Source organism: Mauremys mutica, chromosome 1 (genome assembly GCF_020497125.1).
Source record: "Mauremys mutica isolate MM-2020 ecotype Southern chromosome 1, ASM2049712v1, whole genome shotgun sequence".
NCBI lineage: Eukaryota > Metazoa > Chordata > Testudines > Geoemydidae > Mauremys > Mauremys mutica.
The window spans coordinates 327,925,807-327,945,752 of NC_059072.1; the positions used below are offsets into that span (position 1 = coordinate 327,925,807).

General features: G+C 40.2%; 1 protein-coding gene across 10 annotated transcripts in view; it reads right to left on the minus strand.

Annotated features, from left to right (window-relative positions):
* The window catches only part of ELMOD1 (ELMO domain containing 1), a 64,574-nt gene that overhangs the window by 29,759 nt on the left and 14,869 nt on the right, over window positions 1–19,946 (minus strand). For 6 of the 10 annotated variants that reach the window (XM_045018488.1, XM_045018496.1, XM_045018510.1 and 3 more), the window contains 4 exons: window positions 17,873–17,969; window positions 4,264–4,409; window positions 4,096–4,124; window positions 729–826 (listed from right to left, as the gene is read on the minus strand). In XM_045018488.1, coding sequence (XP_044874423.1) covers window positions 729–826; window positions 4,096–4,124; window positions 4,264–4,409; window positions 17,873–17,889 — 290 coding nt within the window. In that variant the 5' untranslated portion in view covers window positions 17,890–17,969. Of the gene's footprint in view, window positions 1–728; window positions 827–4,095; window positions 4,125–4,263; window positions 4,410–8,367; window positions 8,508–17,872; window positions 17,970–19,907; window positions 19,928–19,946 lie in introns of those variants that run through there. The other 4 variants (XM_045018538.1, XM_045018543.1, XM_045018535.1 and 1 more) reach the window with 2 other exon arrangements.

Here is a 19,946-nt window from a genome sequence, read left to right on the forward strand (position 1 = left end):
TGAATCGAGTCCATCCACTTGTGGTTAACTACAGTATCTCTTCCAGGAAGCATCCAATAATTGGCTTAAAGAAAAGAATTTTCAGAAGGTGCTTGTCACTTTCTTCAAAATCAAGCCCCTGTAGGGTGTCATAAGTTGGACACCCAGAACATCGAGGTAACCCGAAAATCATTACTCTTTTTTGAAATACCATCTTTTGCATGAGAAATAAAACCAAAGTCCTGAACATTTTTGGTGAATGACATCTTGTGGCATTTAAATTAAAAAAGAGTGTTAATCACGTTGCCCCGGTCAAAATTCCAACTTGGGTAAGTTAAAGGAGAATTTTAGTTAGAAATAAGAATATTGTTTGAATTGCTTATGTATGCTTCTTTCTTCCCTGCACTAAACTGCTCTGTAATGTTGCTGTGCATTGCTAAAAAGACATCATTTTTATTGCCATGAACACCAACTACAGCTGCATTTCATCCCAGGGGGAAGAGACTACTATATAGTTTGTATATCAATTTATAAAAAAGACAGCAAGATTCAGAAAACAACCAAGTAAAGAGGCACAGGACTGTTGCAAATTATAGGCACCATAAAAGATTACTTATTTTTCAGTAGCATTATTTGAACAAGAAGCACAGAGCAGATTCACACTGAGAAATAAAACTAAGCATGAAAGCCTGATTCACAGTAAAGACAGCAACAGTTCCTAATTTTGTGATAAAGAAATAAAAACTTACTGTGGATTTATATCTGGATTAATCTTTTTCAGTTCCATGATGTCATCTATAGTTTTTTCAATGGCATCTGGATGAATACTTACTGAAGTTTGCAGCAGCTGGAAATATGTTTTAACATAAATTAACTACTATCTGATGACATTTAGTGGATACTCATTGTGGTGGAATATGATGCACATGAGAACTTCTAGATTGACAGCCCGGGAAACCCAACCTTTCTATCTGCACACAGAACAAATACACTCTGTGCAGCCCCTCCAATGTGTTTAATCTCTCACCTTGATCCTGATCATCCTCCCTCCTAGTGAGAAGCCAGTTTACTTTCCCAGGCTCACTCAATCCTGTACATCTCTATGGCGGCTGCCAACTGTGAAGATGTTTTGTATTGTGGACTTTTGTCTAATAGGAACTAAACTGAAACCACTAATTCAGAAAAATATATCTGCATTTCTGGCCTCCATTTGGTATAAAAGTACCAAAGTACATAGTATATTGGAGTGTTGTGTAAGGTAAACTGACACACTGGGCATATAGCAACTGAGCAAGAATTTTTTTTTTCATGTATTCCAAGTGATCCCACTACAAAGATTAGAGATGCACAATCTCTAGAGTGAATTAATAGGAAAGAACCTCTGAACCATCAAATGATCAAAATCTAGCAAGAACTCAGAGAAGATCAAAATGAATTGAATCTTTTGAGAATTTGCTCTGGCAACCTCATTTGTCACTTGCACGTATGTAGGTATTCAGTATGTAGAACAGAATGACAGAAACATAGGTCTGGAAGGAACCTCAAGAGGTCATCTAGTCCAGCCCTGATAGCATCCAAGCTGTTCTTAAAATCCTCCAAGGATGGGGATTCCACAATCTCCCTAGGTAACTTAAAACTATCCTTACAGTTAGAAAGTTTTTCCTAACACCTAACCTAAGTCTCCCTTGCTTCAAGCTAAGACCATTATTTCCTGTCCTACCATTGGTGGATTTGGAGAAAAATTTATCACTGGTCTTCTTTATAACAACCTTTCACATATCTGAAGACTTATTACATCCGCCTCAGTCTTCTCTTCTCTGGACTGAACATGCCTAATTCTTTCAAGCTTTCCTCATAGGTCATATTTTCTAAATGTAGAGCCATACTTTCCATTTCCATTAGTGGCATAGTAATATGTATAAAGTAGATGCCATTTAGTTTATTTTGTGAAATTTTTTTAAAATGCAGATATAAATAGCATGCTTTCCAATGACACTGGATTTCCCTTCCCAGACAGAAGTGTATAGTTTAAAAATATAGTTTTTATGTTCTCCTGCTCTTCGTTTTAACTTGTGCAATGTATTCTGAAGAAAAGGACCTAGGGGTTACGGTGGACGAAAAGCTGAATATGAGTCAACAGTGTGCCCTTGTTGCCAAGAAGGCTAATGGCATTTTGGGTTGTATAAGTAGGGGCATTTCCAGCAGATCAAGGGATGTGATCATTCCCCTCTACTCAGCACTGGTGAGGCCTCATTTGGAGTACTGTGTCCAGTTTTGGGCCCCACACTACAAGAAGGATGTGGATAAATTGGAGAGAGTCCAGCGGAGGGCAACAAAAATGATTAGGGGGCTGGAGCACATGACTTATGAGGAGAGGCTGAGGGAACTGGGATTGTTTAGTCTGCAGAAGAGAAGAATGAGGGGGGATTTGATAGCTGCTTTCAACTACCTGAAAGGGGGTTCCAAAGAGGATGGATCTAGACTGTTCTCAGTGGTAGAAGATGACAGAACAAGGAGTAATGGTCTCAAGTTGCAGAGGGGGAGGTTTAGGTTGGATATTAGGAAAAACTTTTTCACTAGTAGGGTGGTGAAGAACTGGAATGGGTTACCTAGGGAGGTAGTGGAATCTCCTTCCTTAGAGGTTTTTAAGGTCAGGCTTGACAAAGCCCTGGCTGGGATGATTTAGTTGGGTTTGGTCCTGCTTTGAGCAGGGGGTTGGACTAGATGACCTCCTGAGGTCCCTTCCAACCCTGAGATTCTATGATTCTATGATTTAGGATAATAGAATTATAATTTTACAGTTTGAGGAGAAAAGACTGAGAGGCTGTTTTTAATATTTTTATGAACATTCATGGAAGTGAGGGACAAAAAACACACTGCCCAGGTACTTCTACATGTCCCCCAATCACCATTAGGTACAAAAGTAATAATCCCATTTTTACAGATAGGGAAACTGAGGCACAGGGTGATTCAATGAATTGCCCCTGGTCACACAAGAAGTCTTTGGCAAAATCAGGAACAGAACCAAGGACTCCTAAGTCTTAGTCCAGTGCCTTAACCACAAGATCATCCTTTCTCCCTTTTCTTATTTGTCTCCATTACTGCCTACAATGTACTAAGCATTGTATAAACACAAACAGTTTCCCAATATAATTTTGTTGAACAACTCAACCTTATCTTGCAAAACCACCTGCTACTCTAGCCACAGACTTCTCCTGAGGAGAGGCTGCTATTTATGCTAACGTGTCAGTCTTTATATAGGTTTTGTGAGGTGGGAAAACTACTGTGCTAATTTTGACAAGTGAACACTGTGATGGGGTGCCTACCCCACACAGGCATAGAAGGGGTTAATCATGCCCTGCCCCGGAAGGAGCAAGGGAGGTGAGTCCTCCAAGCAGCCCAGAGAGGCTGTGTGAAGCACAGCCAATCAGAGAGTAGTTGCAAAGAGCACCCAATCTGGGCCCAGCAGGCTGAGATAAAAGGGAGCTGCAGGGTCAGTTGCTGCTGGCAGCTCAGGGAGTAAGGACTGTGTCCCTGGAGGGCTGAGAGAATGAAGCATCTTGGACAGAGCAGCTGCCAGAAGGGACTGGGGGAGGGAGAGGGACTCCTGGCTGGCTGCTGGTACTGAGCAGTGCCCTGAGGTAAGGATGAAGATGGTGCTGGGGCTATGGGGAAGGGGCCCAGGGAAACACAGCAGCATTGACAGAGGTTACAGAGGAGCACAGCAGGAGGCTGCTATTTCCTCCGCACTAAGGAAATGGCTGGACTGTTGGACAGTTACCCCCTCCCATCCCTCGGAAGGTGGAAACACAGATTATGGCATAGCCTGAGAGCTGAGTCACAAAGAGAATGCTGCAGTTCTGGGAGCTGAGAGAGGAGCAGCAGGGAGGAGCAGAGAATGCCGGTGTGCAGACCACAGACGTGGGCATTGGCCTTGAGCTAATCTGCAGCAAGACTAGGAGGCAGCAGCGCCAGTCTGGTGATGAGGGTTGCACCCCGTGACAAACATGTTTTCCTCTACTGTTAAATTTCATTTTACAAATTGGAAAGAGGCATGCTGTGAAATGCTGAGTGGAAAAGTATATGGGAGAAAGAGGGAGAGAGAAGTTCACTCACCTTATTTTTTGAACCCCTCAGTGATGTCTCTGTTAAGAAAACAATTATTTAAAAATGTAATTATCTCAGTTCATTTTCAAGCCAAACAACATACACTGTGCGTGTGTCGTGGCCACACTTATGGACAAAGAACAGGAATGTGAGGAATACCAGGTATTTTACACTTACCTATCTTCATAGTTCTGCTAGCCCCAGGCTTGATATTGTAACAGATCCTTTGTAATTCACATCGTCCCGTTAATTTCCTCACCACAAATTTCAGACAGCGCCACAAACATTTACAGTAGAAGTACAGGCACACCTGGACAAACATTCTGTCAAAGGAAACCTTAAAGTGAGAATTTGTCTAAACAAAACAGATGATTAAGACACCTAACTGTATATCTGAAGGACAAACCTTTTATACATATGGAACATATGGAGTCTTATTCCGCAATAGATTATACTTATACATGTAAGGTTTGCAGAATCAGGCCCTTCAGTTTTACCCAGCAAAAAAAAGCCAAACCATGAATCAGAAAAGAATCCCCAAAAAGAATTTTACTTCTATGAAGTTTTTTTCCCCTTAATATATGAGTTTGTGTGCATAAGTCTTATTAATGTCAACAGGAATTATGCCCATATAATAAGGGATGTACAGACCTCAGAATGATTATAGTACTGTAAAGTCTAGTGAGCCACAACTCCTTAATTCTATATCCCGCTCTGATACAAACTCTATCCCCTTGGGCCAGTCACTCAACCTCTCATCTTGACTGAGAAGTTAAAAGACTATTAATACTCATTAATACAATGATGATACCTAATTCCCAGGGGTGCTTGAGAACGAATGGCCCTGATTAGGGAAAGCACTGAATCTTCCTTTAACTAGGCCTTTAAGTGGCTGTCCTGAACAGGGATGATTCCTGAAGAAGGGCCAATGTTTGTTCAGCCCTTTGAAGATGGGGAGCAGCCATACAGCAGAGTTTATAATAACCACAAGTCACAGAAGTCTGGAAATGCTGCAGTTCTGAAGAGGATGCTATTTTATTCATGTTAAAATTTTATTACTAAAATAAAAATTCTAACAATGTATGTTATTGCATTTATTATGGTGCTGCTTAAGGATCAACCAAGGATGGGGACTGTACAAACACAGGGTAATAAATGGCCCCTGCCCCCAAAGAGCTTACAGTCTAAATAGGTAAGACAGAGAAAGGGGGAAAAGGGATACAACACACAGAGTGAACTATGTGATGGCAGCAAGCGTTCCACAATTATTATTATTAGCTGTGTTTAGTTAGGAAGGGATAAGATAATTAAAGCCACAATAGCATGACTGCAGTTAAAACAATTGTCACAGAACTGTGACTATTATGTGCAGAAAAACCCTCAGACCCAAGAAATACATTCTCTGAGCAAATTATCCATGTAGCCCTTTTATTGCTGTGGATCTGAAGGGCCAGATCCTGAAGAGTGGAACTCTCAACTCCCATTCACTTCACTAGGAGTGGAAGGAAGTGCAGGAAGCACTCAGCACTCCAGAGAATCAGGCCCTAATTTTGGAAGCAACAGTCTAATTACAAAAATAGTCCTGATAATTGGGAGAATGACTCATTAGTTTTCAATTGTATTATGTTAGAAGGGCTCAAGAAGAGCAACCCGTTAAGTTCCACGTCTCTCATTCTACTATAATTTTATATAAAGGAAGTAATGGGATGAATGCTATGTAAGTGCCAAGAATATTTGGAAAACAGATTATAAAGAACCTGCATATTTGGCAACAGACCCCGAATTTAAGCTTATATATCAAGTTCTTGAAATTAGTTATACTGAAATACTAAAGCCTTGTTTACACTTCATATGCTTTGGCAGTATAGCTATATAAGCAGAGTCCCCTAATGTAGACGTGACTTACGCTGCCAGAAGGAGTTTTCTGTTGACACAGTAACACCATGTCCCCACATGACAACAGCTATTCCAACAGAAGCACTATTCTCTCAGCATAGCTGCATTTGCACTCGGGGTTTGCAGGCACAGCTATGTCAGCTAGGGTTTTTGTTTTTTAAACACACTCCAGACCAACACAGGTAAGCCAACAAAACTTTGTAGTGTAGACCTGGCCACTGTGTAAGATACTCAACCAGTGGAAACTGGCTCAGCATTAATAGAGCAGCATCAATTCACAAGAGGTAAAGATCAGTCCCTACTGGCACATTTACACGGAGACGCTAAGGTCTGCTCTACAACAGAAAATTAGATTGGCATAACAAGGTCACTCAGGAGTGTGAAAAATCCACACCTCAAAGTGGCCTAGTTAAACCGACCTAATCCTAGTTTCCTCTGGGGGAGGTGGTTTATCTATGCCGATGTCAGTGTATGTAGTGTCTACACTGAAGGGCTACAGCTGTGCTGCTGTAGCATTTTAAGTGTAGACATACCCTAAGGAAAATTAAGCCACAATAACTAAAGGTGTGAAGATAAAAAGTGCATTAAACCCCTGTGTAGGTGCTTCGCTTGCTTTAGTTTAATTTAATCCTCTTTGAAGGAGGATTAAGCTAAAACCAAGGAAGGCCACTTTACATCTGAATAGGAGCATCCACATGAGGGTTAAATGCACCTGAACTAATGTGCTTTGACTTTACACCATTAGTTAATTTGTCTTAACTTGCCTAGGTGTCCCCTTAGTGTTTATGCCACAGGAAGTCGGTATTTGGGATTCAGTCAGAAAGCGTGAAGACTTCTAAGGGCTTGTCTATACATACACCGGTGCAACTGTGCCACGTATGGTGAACATGCTCTATGTCAATGGCAAAACCTCTCCCATCGACATAGCGCTGTCCACACCAGCGCTTATGGTGGTGTAATTTAAGTCCCTTGGGTGAGTGGTTTATTCACACCTCTGAGCGACAAATTATGCAGGCATAAGCTGTAGTGTAAACATAGCCTAAATGTGTCCCCTCTGGTATCTGAATCAAATATACACAGATATGGAGAATACCCCAGTTGCTAGCACTAAAATGTTCTTGCACATTAAAAAAAGAAGTGAGGATTTACTCTTAGTATTAAGAGAGCAAACAAAACAGCAATCAGGAAAAAAATCCCACCATTAAGCAGATGCATAGACATTGTTAAGGTCTTTGCAGCAGTCAGAAGTATAAATCAGGCGAAAGGAGAGAATAAAATGTGTCACGCAAAGGCAGCCAATGTCTTCATCCATAATCTTCAATTCTGCTCCTGCAAAAATAGTCTCTAAAGCTGGACATTTCAGTATTCCTGCAGTCACATATGCCCCATGAGTCATTGTGGTTGTTGCTATCCTGGATTAGGTTACTATCTTCAAACAAGAAAACAAGCACAACTTAGCAACAAATACACGATGAAGCTGAAGGAACATTAAAGTGCTCTGCCTCATTCCTACTAAGGCAAAACTCCCAATGGAATAAATTGGAGTTTTATCTGAGAGCACTGATGGATGGGACCCAAATGGAGTAAGACAAAATTTTGCTTTTTGATCACTGATCTGTGCTGTAAATTAAAATCACATACTATTGGTGTGCAGTGAATTCCGTGATTAAAATATACTCCTATTTCAGCAATGTCTGTAGGCCACAGTGGTCGTCTCTTCTTTGCATAAAGAAAGATCCATTTAACTTCAAGCAAGCTGCTCAATCAAAATGTTTATTTCCAATGTATAGAATCACTCATACAAACAGCATAGCTCCTTTATAACAACTGTATGATTGTAGTTAACTCATTCCCTTGGAGCTTAAACATTACAATCCATCTTTCATTACTGGTAAAAATCTGGTTTCATGGAAAACAAATGTTCTTGGAAATGGATAAAGTGTCAAAAACTTGCTAGTTGTGACATGTTATTCGGTCACTGCCTTTAGGTTCAATGATGAAACATGCTTATCATTAACAAGGAGTTTGGACTCCAGAGCTGTTTTTCCCTGGTTCCAATTTATGTTCATCATTATAACTTTGTGTATGGCTTTTACTACACATGACTATTCCCGCCTATAAAATGTGGATAATGATACTGACCTCCTTTGTACAGCATTTTGAGATCTACGGATGAAAAGAGCTAGATAAATCCTAGGTTATTTTTATTATTAACAACCAAAGTACAGCTATTAAAAATGGATCACAGTGCTACAGAATGACAAATATACTGTATATGTGACTTACCATAACACATTTGACAGTGGCTGTTTTTAATAAAGCAGACAGCATTAATTATAATTATGCACCTAAAGTTTAAAAAAAATATCTTTGTTTGGTAGATACCTGTAATGTTACACTACTCGTCCATCTTAACTTTTTGATAGCGGAAGTCTTCTTTACAACGAGAATGGTATGAACAGTTACTGAAATTTGTTTTCAATTATTATTTTTTTAATAAAAATGAATTCTTGCTTGCAGAAATCCTGTAATGAAAGCACACTGCTGATGAAATGGGCTAGATTTTTATTTTAAAGTGAACTGACAAATTCCTAGACACCCACCATGTGAAACAAAGATTGAGCATTTAAAAAAAAAATAAATCTAGTGTGGCATTCCAGCATGATCACTGAATTAGGTTGGATGACACACAAGTGACTGCCTCTGGCAACATATGCCAATACCTTCCAAATTCTCATGGAAATAGATTCTCCTTCCTCCCATCTCCCAAGCTTGCTCTAGGCCTGGCACATGTTTTCTTTGCACAGAAAATGTAGAGCCTGATTCACCACTGGCTTGTGTAGTCATTTACACCTGCTCAAAGTGGGTCCAAAATAATACTAAATCAAACTTCTCCACTCAAGTGAGGATTAATTCAACATTAAGGTTCAGAAAACCAAGTATGCAAAAGTCAGGACATTTCTAAAAGGTAGGGTTTGTTCCCCCACAGCATGAGCTCCACAACACTGCAGACATGCACATTATATATAAATACACATGCGTATAGTCTGCATTATGCATACTTAACACAGAAGGAAAGCCTTCCGTCTTTTTTAACCCAAAATTCCTAGTTTTACAAAAGCTATTTGCTTTTTTACCAATTTTCACTCTTATTTTGGACCACCAAAGTCCATGAAAATACTGATTTTATTATGAAAATCCAATATGTTCCATTAGGTAGAAAATTTTATGTTAATAAATTAGTCTAAGTGTAAATGCGAGACAGTCTGTTAAACTAAGGCAATGTAATGGAAGACATACACATTCATGCATGTCATATGCATACATTGGTGATTGAGTCTGGATGGAGAGATGGTGGCTTGGCAACCTCGGCCACTCAGTACCAAGACACCATCTCTATTTATTGCTTTTTTTAGTCCTTCTGTCCCCAGTATTTACCCAGAAAACTATTGTTAATTTTTTGCTCTGATTTTAAACTTTTTTAAAATTTTTGTAGTAAGCACTGATAAATTCCTAGGAAACTTTAAACAAACTAAAAAGCTAAAATGAAGGGCCTCGCCCATAAGTTAGCGGTATCATTTAATCAGGAAAACACACAAAAAGAAAATACTGTACAACATGCACATGGCCATGTTAACAGAATTAAACTAGTAACTGTAAATGTCTTAAGGTTCAGGCATCAAGCACTGAAAATTAATGATGCATTAATACTAGTACACACATGTCCACATGCACACATAGAAGCACACATTACCTGGCATAAATCTCTCTCTCATGGAGTGCACACACACACACACACACGTGAACTCCATCCCTTAGCCCAAACATTTTGAGTATTCAAAGTGATTTGTTACATGCAGAGTAATACACTAATGAAGCTCAATGTAACTGGGAAAACATGGCTTAGAAAAACGTTACTCTGACCCTAAGGAAGCGTTTATCTCTATTTCGGACTCCAAGGGAGGGTTTGGGGGCAGAGTGAATGATTCAGAACTCTCTCCCTCTCTTCATTCCCTGCTGCTGCCTCCCACACCATCTCCCCCTTTACCCATGAATGTTGCCCTAGTCCATTGTCTTCCTGCCACACCCACTCCTTCCTCCTGGCACAGCAGTTCCAACATGCCTACCGCAAATACTTTATAGCTTGAAGGGTTAGAATTCTTCAAGATCAGCCAGTGTTCAAAGGGAAGCATCAGTATCAAGCCTCCCATCCTGTCTCAAAAACCAGTTTGATAAACTGTAACCTGCACATGGGTAATGTACGCAAGTTAAAGCACATTAAAAGCCCATGTGGATGTTCTCATTCAGAAGTAAAGTGGCCTTAGTACACTGAAACTTATTCCTCCTCAGATTGGGTTACAGCAAACTAAAAACACAACTTCTGAATTAGAGCTTCCAAATGGGGGTTTAGTGTGCTTTAACTTGCGTGCATTACCCACGTAGCTAACCCCTTACACTATTATGATCTCATAAACTAAGCTGAGTTGGTCCTGGAGAGTAGTGGAATAGGAACGCTCTCAGGAAGCCTACATGCAGCAGAGTGTGGTGATAACTTGGAAGATTATGTTCTTCATTCTGAAGCTGTCCACATGAGCATTTCCAGCTGATCTTGCAAAGGGTGTCACATATTTGATCTCAGTTAGCCTCAGGGTCCTTTCAACTGGTGTTAAACATTATTATCCTAATGGAGTGGATAGTGTCCTCTTAGTTCAAAATAGTCATAGAAAAGCATATTTGATGTGGTGGTTTCTGATCAGCTCAGTCCGACTTTTATATAAAGGGTAGTGGAACTCAGCTGATCTTCTCCATCATAGCAAAACATGGGGACCCATGTTTGTCATCCATTGTCAAACAGAGACTGAAAATCTGAGAAAAGACTCAACCAAAGTTAATACTGAAGCCATATCTCAACACTGTGTGGTCAACTTGATTAATAATCTATACAAAGTTTCTTTGGTCTTCCCCTCTGGTCCTAAACCATTGTGCAATACAGCAGAACTTCAGATTTATGAACACCTCAGGAATGGAGGTTGTTCATAACTCTAAAATGTTTAAGTCTGAACAAAACATTATGGTTGTTCTTTCAAAGTTTACAACTGAACATTGACTTAATACAGTTTTGAAATTTTACTATGGAGAAGAAAAATGCTGCTTTTCCTTTATTTTTTAGTAGCTTATGTTTAACAGTACATTATTTGCTTTTTTTTCCTTCTTCTTCTTCGTCTTTGCTGCTGCCTGATTGTGTATTTCTTGTTCCAAAAGAGGTGTGTGGTTGATTGGTCAGTTCGTAATTCTAGTGTTTGTAACTGAGGTTCTACTGTATTCCCATGCCCTGTTAAACAAATATTATGTCCCATCCAAAACATGGCTGTATGTCAATGACTGGTGAATTAACGGCCGTTCAGCACTTTCAAATATTATGAAAGGCATGAAAAATGCAAGTTAATCATGACTGAGTTCTGTTACTGCAAACAATACTTGTTTTATACATGTTTAAAAGATCAAATCCTCTTTTCGCTCAAAGATTTCCAAATTCCCTAATACATCTGAGAAAAATCCTATCCTGCATGAAGTAATCCCCCCCCAAGAGTTTAAAGGTGGGATTTTCAAAAATGCTCAGCATTTCATTGATTTCAATGGGAGCGAGTCAGGCCAGTGAGGAGAGCTTTTGAAAATTCCACCTTAAATTAATGAATGAAACAAGCCCAATTCTTCTTGTCTCAAATGATTTTTCAGAGCCACAGGAAGATTAGTATTTTCAAAGCCAAGAACAGATCAGTATTAAACAAATTCAATTGTCTGAGTCCTTGATAAACTGAATGCTTTTTTAATTAGATGCCCAGTACTGATGACCAAGTTTGGTATAAATTAAAACAAACTTTCTAATTTAAAAATCCATCCCATAGATCCAGTTTGCCACCCTTACTGTCTTCCCTTCATGCCTAGTTTTACCTACTGCAGATACACAAGATACCTATGCAACTATTTTGTTCCCTGCAGACACACACAAATCAGTGGAAAAGATGTTATTTCTGTCACATCAGAAAATGGATGATGTTTATTCATTTTGTCTGCTGGATGCTGGTGCAATACACTACGAGCTGCTCACTGTGCTGTTACTGGGTAGCTGCACTCCAATTTTAGCTTGGAAACATAAGACTTCTACATTCCATCCATAGAACAGCAGCTTTTCCAAGTAAGAAAAACCCTTTAAAAATGTTACACTGTACTTTTATGAACAATTCAATTTGACTGGTCCTCGTTTTTATTTGTGTAACTTGCAGCTGTAAATAAGGATCACCAGTAAGGTTCTCTGTTGGCCATCGTTACAAGAATTATCTGTCTGCCCCACACAAACCTGATAGCTCCTTTTTTTAAAACAATTGTACGACATATCAGACAGTTTTTCAGACATATGGAAGACTGAACTCCAATTTGCCCATCTGCTTATACGTGGAGGAAAATCACTATAGCAACCAAGGAACACATCAAGACAGAGTCATTCAAAAGCATTCTATACTGGGAGCTGCACCTTCGCATTCCTTACTTTCAACTGCCTCTGTGATTTTTAATTTACTTGATGGGATCAGGGCAAGACATATAACATATTGTAAAAATCTGCTAGTGCTTGGAGGCTGTTTACCAGTAGACCGAGGGAGGGTGACAAATTTAAGGGATTTACTGAGAAAAACTGCACTCCAGCCAACTCCAGCAGGTGTTAAGTAGAGTAAGTAAGTAATTATATTTTAGTATCTGAAATAACAACAACAAACAACAATAAAAGGACGTGACATCTTGGCAGCCTCACCAAGACCCAGTTGTGAGCAGGGCTGGTTGAAAAGTGGAGATGTTTTCTAGGAAAATCTTTTCCCATTTTTGCCAAAATGTCAAACTTCAGGAAATTCTCCAAAATGTTCTTGCTCGTGTTGAGCCAGGAAATCAAACTGAAGCAAACAGAACCCAAGACTGTGCATGTGTAATAAGAATCAGAAAGTGAGAGAAAGAAACAACTCTCCCTTCTGGTTGGCTTATCAAATTCACACTTACCACTAAATTATCTGATAACTGAGTGCCCAGATCAAATGAGCATTTCACATGGGTTTGTCCAACAAATGAAGGGGAGGAACTAATGAAAACAAAGAAAGCTCTGGAAAGGTTATATTAATCCCTCCATGAGAATGCTCTCTGCAATATTTATAAGTCCTCTGTTGGTGCTGCACAATAAGAGAGTGAAGGGTCAGGTACATACATAAATCTGACCATATGGACAGTCCCAATTCAGGAACAGCGTCTGTCCAGTTTTTAAATCCTCAGGGAAGTCTTCCCAAAGCAAAAGGGCTGTTAAAAGGCAGAATGTGGAAAGTTGCAGACCCAAGCAGATCCCTTATATACAATGAATATACATTGTCTTTAGTTGGCTGGACCACGGTTGGAATGTGGAATAGCCTCACACTTTCACAAGCAGAGGTTACTTTCTACCCCTCACCCCCCAAAATCTGCCAGAGTTTCAGCATTGCTAAATGGTCATTAAATGGATTGGAGTTGGTTACCTGAGAACCCAAGGTGCAGAACTACAAAAACTGTGATCAGCAGAGACATTTAAGGTGGAGTCCCCTTGCTTTAAGTAGGATGGACTGCTGGCAGGGCATTCTCCATGAGAAACCTTTGGCTCTGGCATTTGCTACCCCTTTGGGTTGCCAGAGGCAAATTGATTGCCTTTCCAAACGCCACAAAGTCCATTTTCTCTCATTGGCAGAATCATGGGAAGGGACTGAACAGATGAGTTGATCAAGTGGACAAGGAATGTCTGAAGGAAGGGTTTAAGATCAAATATAATATATACAGAGAAAGACTGATTGTCCTTTTTAATCTCTCAAGCATTGCAAGACTTCAGTTTATTAAATGAAGTGTCACTGCACAGCATCATAACTAATTTCTTCATAGGAATCTTTCTAGCTTAGCCCTACATATAATAACTTAGTCTCAATGTCAGCAAGAGTTACTATCATTCACATACAATGCCAAGTTTTTGAAAACTTTTCCAACACTAACCCACCTTCCCCCCTCCAGGTGGAAGACAGATTGCTTCACAGTGAGGAAAGGTAATTTTTGAGTTCAGCCATTTCTGAGTTGTGTGTAAGAAGCGCCTTTGAAGGATATTTTCTACTTGAGCTTTTTTAAAGTGATCAATTTTTTAAAACCTATTTTGATAGAATACGCTTTAAATAGCATGCCCTGAAAATTTTGATATTTAATTAAAACAAATCATATATGCAACAATCACCACATCAAAGGAATAGCTCAGGATTTTAAACAGATTATAAAAATAACCCACAAACAATACATCAGCAGAAAAGGAACAGATTAAAAACCACACAGAACCCAATATGCAAATTACAACAACTTCATCCTTATCTGAAAACTTGTCCTATAACAACCCTTATATGTGTCTTGTTTAGCCTCATCAGGACATGAATTAATGTCTTGTACTTCCGTAGCACCTCGAGGCCCTGTCATGTATATGTACAGCATCTAGCACAATCGGAGACAGCCCCTATCCTGAGGGCCTCACAGTCTAAGTAGACAAGACAGACAAAGGTGGAGAAAGCAAGTATTGTACTTCTCATTTTACAGACTGAGAAGAGACATCGAGCAATTATGTGATTTGTCCATGGTCACACAAAGAAGTCTGGGGCAGAGCCAGAATGGACTAGAGCTCCTGAGTCCCAGTCCAGTGTGTTAACCACAAGGCCATCCTTCCTTTCCACAAGACCACTCTAACGCTATATTTCTAATACACACCCTAAACCTACCTCAGTAATTAATGGAGAGAATCTCTCATGCCACAGGCTCTGCACTTACACAGACATGTTTTATCATATCATCTGCTCTTTCTAGAGCCTATTCTGGTTCTCCCTCTCTCTCCCCAAGTCTTCTTTATAATGGCTGCCACTCTGGGAAGTCCATAGGGATGGAGTAGTTTCCATTTTGCTTCAAATGAACTCCCTCAGCAAGAGGCAGCTTCAAAATACCTTTATCATCCTCAGTTTCTACCCAGTCTCCTTACACTAAAGCAGTGGTTCTCAATCTGTGGCCCAATCAGCACACAGCTGCAGCCCATGTGACAGCCTTAGGGCCATACAGGTAATATATATATATTGTGTGGATGCAACCCCCATAACACAAAGAGAGCTGCATATGTGGCCCACAGTGGTAAATAGTCTGAGAAGCACTACCCTAGAGCCTAACTGGAAAAATGATTGCAGGAGGCAGTTCTTTCACCTTGGCAAACAGTAGATATCAACTTTAGAAAGCTCCTGTTCTGCCACGCTTAATTCTATCACAGATGTCTAGCATTGTGCACAGTTTCAAGGTGTTGTCTCACTAGTGTTATTTAAACCGAGATTATCACCTCCCTGGCCTGGAGCAGGATGCCTCTGCAGCTCCAAATTTCATTGCATTTTTGCAATATCATCACACTACATGCTGGTATCTAGTTTGCTGCTCGCTATCACCCTAAGTCTCTTTAACAAAGCTAGTTTAAATTTTTCAACTGAAAAACATGTTAATATTGGAAAATTATTTTGACAAAAAAATTCCAAGAAAAATGTCAATTTAGATTAATGTTTTTGATTTTATGATGGGGGAGATTCAAAATGAGATGTTTCATTTTGAAATGTCAATTCAAAAATGAAATATTTCATTTTGAAACATACTTCAAAACTGTCCACTTTTTCCACTTCAACATTTCCAAAACTGAAACTTTTCAGAATTTTTCATTTTGCTGAAACTTTTAGCTATTTTGACTTTTCAATCCAAATCAGAATGGAAAGTAATTTCAAAATGTTAGACTTTCCCATGAAAGGGAAAAACTGTTTCCCAAACAGATACTTATTTGGCTCTCACCGGTACAGCATCTGAGTGCCTCCCAAGTGCCTGAGAGAAATAGTGACGGAAAACCATTTAAACAAAAGAGCATCTGAGTGCCTCCCAAGATACTTTAGGAGTATCATAAAATGAAGTAGAGAGATGGCAGTTTCCTTCTGGCCATCTACAGGAATTTATTTTAATTTCAAGTGTGCCCATCAGCATGCTAACCCTCCCCAATTAGTCACCCAACAGGAAGAGAATAAGAAACAACAGGGAAGTGATTATATGAGTCAAAATGAAGGCATTGTCTATCTGATTTGGGCTGGACTAAAACAGGAGCTTTACTAATAGCACATTAAAAACAGAGAGCTGGCTGCATGCATACAATTCTAAACCATCAGCCTCGTTCCCCAGGGGGCTTGTATACAGTCAGTGACAGACAGGGTGTAGTGCTGCTGGAGTAGTCCAGAGTGTTGATCTGGCACCTGAAATCCAGGACAGAGCAGCCCACTGCCACTCCACCTGGTGCACTGGGTTGCAACGCCATTCCCATTTGACCCGGCCACCCTTCCGTCAGGACAGGGAACAGCCTGGTCAAATCTGAGCAAGTGTCATTGCGACCTGGCATGCAGGGTTGCAGTTTCACTCAGGTTTGGCCTAGCTGCTCCTTCATCACCCCTGGCCACCCCTCTGCCTCCACCCAACTGGACTGGCACTGTGACCCCATGTGCAAGGCTGCAATGCCATTCACCACTCAAATTTGGCCTATGCTGCATGTGTTAGCTGGGTGATGGAAGCTAACGAAGCTTCTGGGTGGTTGCGGTTGAGAGGAGCCCCCCTAACCTGGGACAGAAGCAGAGTGCTGAGCCAGGGATGCGCTGGTGAATGGCCAGGAAAGTCCCAGGGGTAGTGGGTAAGCAGCAGAGGGGAGAGTTGTTGATGGGCTAAGGAGTGAATGAGGAGTGTTGAGGGCCTGTGGGATGAGGGACTGGAGGGCAGGGGGGCTGCAGTGAACAGGATGTGTGTTATGGCTGCTGGGATGTGTCAGCAGGCTGTCAGGGTAAGTGGGGGCTGGTAGAAAACTACTGTCCCCCGGGTCTGATTAGCCAGTCAAATCAGGTTTATATGGAGCAGCTCAAAAGTAGCTGGAGCAAACCAGTGAATCTTGCCCTCATATGAAGTTTGCAGAGAATATGAATGTTGTAAAGACAGTATTTTACATGTGCTGCCAATGGGCTTTTTGATTAACGATGTGTGTGCTTTGACCGTGCTTTGCTACCTAGCTTAAAGCTTGGAAAATAAAAGCTGAATTATGCGTGTTTCATGTTGAGACGTATGTGTATTTATTACAAATGCATGAAGGCTCACAATTGCTGTTGTGCAGATTTTCAATTAGATAAAATTTCTTGGTAAAACATTAGCCTCCAAAATCTAAACAACCTTGTGTCACTGTAAGACAAAGCACCCATATTCAAACCCTATCGCATGTGACAGAATTACTAACCTGAGATCACTTCTCAAGGCTCCTACACTATAACATTTAGCACTACATCACTGCTGATAGAAATAGTGACGGAAACCCATTTAAACAAAAGAGTGATGGCAGTGAAATTGGCTTAGGTACCAGACCATTATGGATGATCAACCTTAAGTAACAATACTGAAATCTGCAGTACCAAAGGGATTCTCTGCCATTAACGGATCATTCTTTAGTTGTCCATTTGTGAGTTTCTTCAACCTTCCTCTGAAATATCAAGTACTGGTGACATGCCACTGGATTAGATGGATCACTGATCCGATTCAATAGGCCAGTCCCTATATTCTGTACAACTGAAAATGAAGTTTTAATACAATCTAGCAATTTGACATTTTTAATTAAACGGTGGTGGCAAAGTGTCTGAAAAGCAACCAATAATAAGCTATGTTCCACTAGTTACATAGAAGATAAGGGTCAAAATACAGCAAAATTGTTCTACAAGGAAATGAGTTATCACTAGACATAGTTTTGGAGAAGGGTTACCTCAGGAAGTGCTTCATTGTGGTGGCTTTGATGTTCCAGACACGCAATCCTCCTCAACCAATCACAGATAAAGTTGTTCTTGAAGAAAAAACTGATGCTGTAGAAAAAAGATTAGACCTATTTACTAACAGAGATATAATAGTGTCTCAACAGTCTCAGTTGTCAATGTATTTTTTCTACATACCTCCTGCAATTATTTTAAGAATTCTAATTCCAACAAAAATAGTAAGTTTATGTTCAAGTCCTCAGCCTGAAATCTTACCTATACTACTTTGCTCTATGCCTTTCTTTTTCAGATTACAGATTTTCTTAGATAAAGCCCAGGACTAAGAGCAAGAATGCTCCCCAACAAAAACTCTTTCATAGACTTCCTTGGAACTTGGGAAGTTGCAACATCGTCGCCATTTGTAACTCCAAAAAAACATGCACCTAACCTCACAAGGGCATTGTAAGCCTCTCTTCTTAAGCATCTATTTGATGCAGTATTTGAAGATCCTCAGATGAAAAGTACTAAATAAGTGCAAAGTATTATGACTGGATCCTGATTTGAGACATACATGGGAGACATGAGACAGTAACAACCCTTCCAGGCACCAAGATCCCTGAGGTGATATGTTTGCTGTCTTGTAATTTACTTCCTCACATTTTAATCAGCATCTCCACTAGACTCTTCCAAGACAGGCAAGCCTAGTTAAGTTCCATTGTGATTACCAGTTAGCTGAAAGCAGTGGGTGGAATTCAGATAAGAAGTCTGTTTCTGGGAAGCAAGCCTGTACACTACAGATTTCTGGGACTCTCCCCAGCAACCTCTTTTCTCCATAAGCTTCTAAAATGTAGCATTGTTTTCACCCTGAAATAATACTTCCAATAAGATGTAGAATTCAACTATCAATTTTACACAGCAAAATACTCAAAAGGATCAATAAAACATCTCCTATTTACCACCTTTCATCCAGAAGGATCCAAAAGCACTTTACAGACTTCAAATATAGGGACCATTCATCCATTACGGAAAGGGAACCGCCAACAGGGTGGCACATTCTGTGCCAGTAATAGCTGCATCACAGTTTTTAAAAGGCAGAGGAAGCAAAAATGTCTAAAAAAAAAAATCTAATTACCTACATGCCAGATTTTCAAAAGAACTCAGTTCACATTTAGGCTTCTGATGAAAGGCCAGATTTTCACACAATTGGGCACCCAATATGTTGAAGAGTTCAGCATCCTTTTGAAAATCTTGCAGCTTTTTGGGGGGGTTCAAAGGGAAGCTGAACCCTGGAAAATCTGACCCCAGGTACTTTTGCAGGATCAAATGATACTGCTAATCTGATGCAAACTTCCCCCTCCCCCACTCGCCTTCTTCCACCTAGTGATCATTTTCCTTTCCTTTTTCTGACATCTCTGAATATTATACTGTCACCTGCTGCAAAGAAAAGATCAAGTGCTCCATTTATAAAAACACAGCTATCCGGTTGGATCACATCATGCTGCTCGCTAAAAATATATAATCCCTAAACTGTGAAAGCTTCAGTCCATTTAGATTGTTTTTGACTGGCTGAATCATGCTGCTGTCCCCTGAATACAGCTGTAATTGCTACTGCCTGCTGTGACATCTGCTTGAAAGGATGGACAGAGGCTAACAACAAACTCTGGTTCAGGCAGGCTTCTAATGCTCCCTAGGGAAGCTTTTCATGTTCCTTAGACAGTATCAAGTGCAGGTGAAATGGGAGAGAAGGGCCAAGACTGGAGGGGACGTAAACTGCCCTCCCCCATAGTTTTCTGTCTAAAGATATAATTTGTACAGCACTCTCATTGCTGGGTCTTAGCATGAGATAAATGAAACAGTCTTTAGTCTTAAAATATTCTGACCCATAATGACAGTAGGAGCAGGAACAGGACACAATCTAGGCCCTCTACTGGCTGTCATACATCACCCCTTGCTAAGCATATATGTTGCCCTCTGAGCATCCCCAATCAGTTCCTTCTTGAACTTGGTCAGTGAAGGAGCTTCCTGTTGGAGACTGTGCTTCTCTGTTACCAGAGCTCCAGATGGGAGACCAAATGCACTTATGGTTCT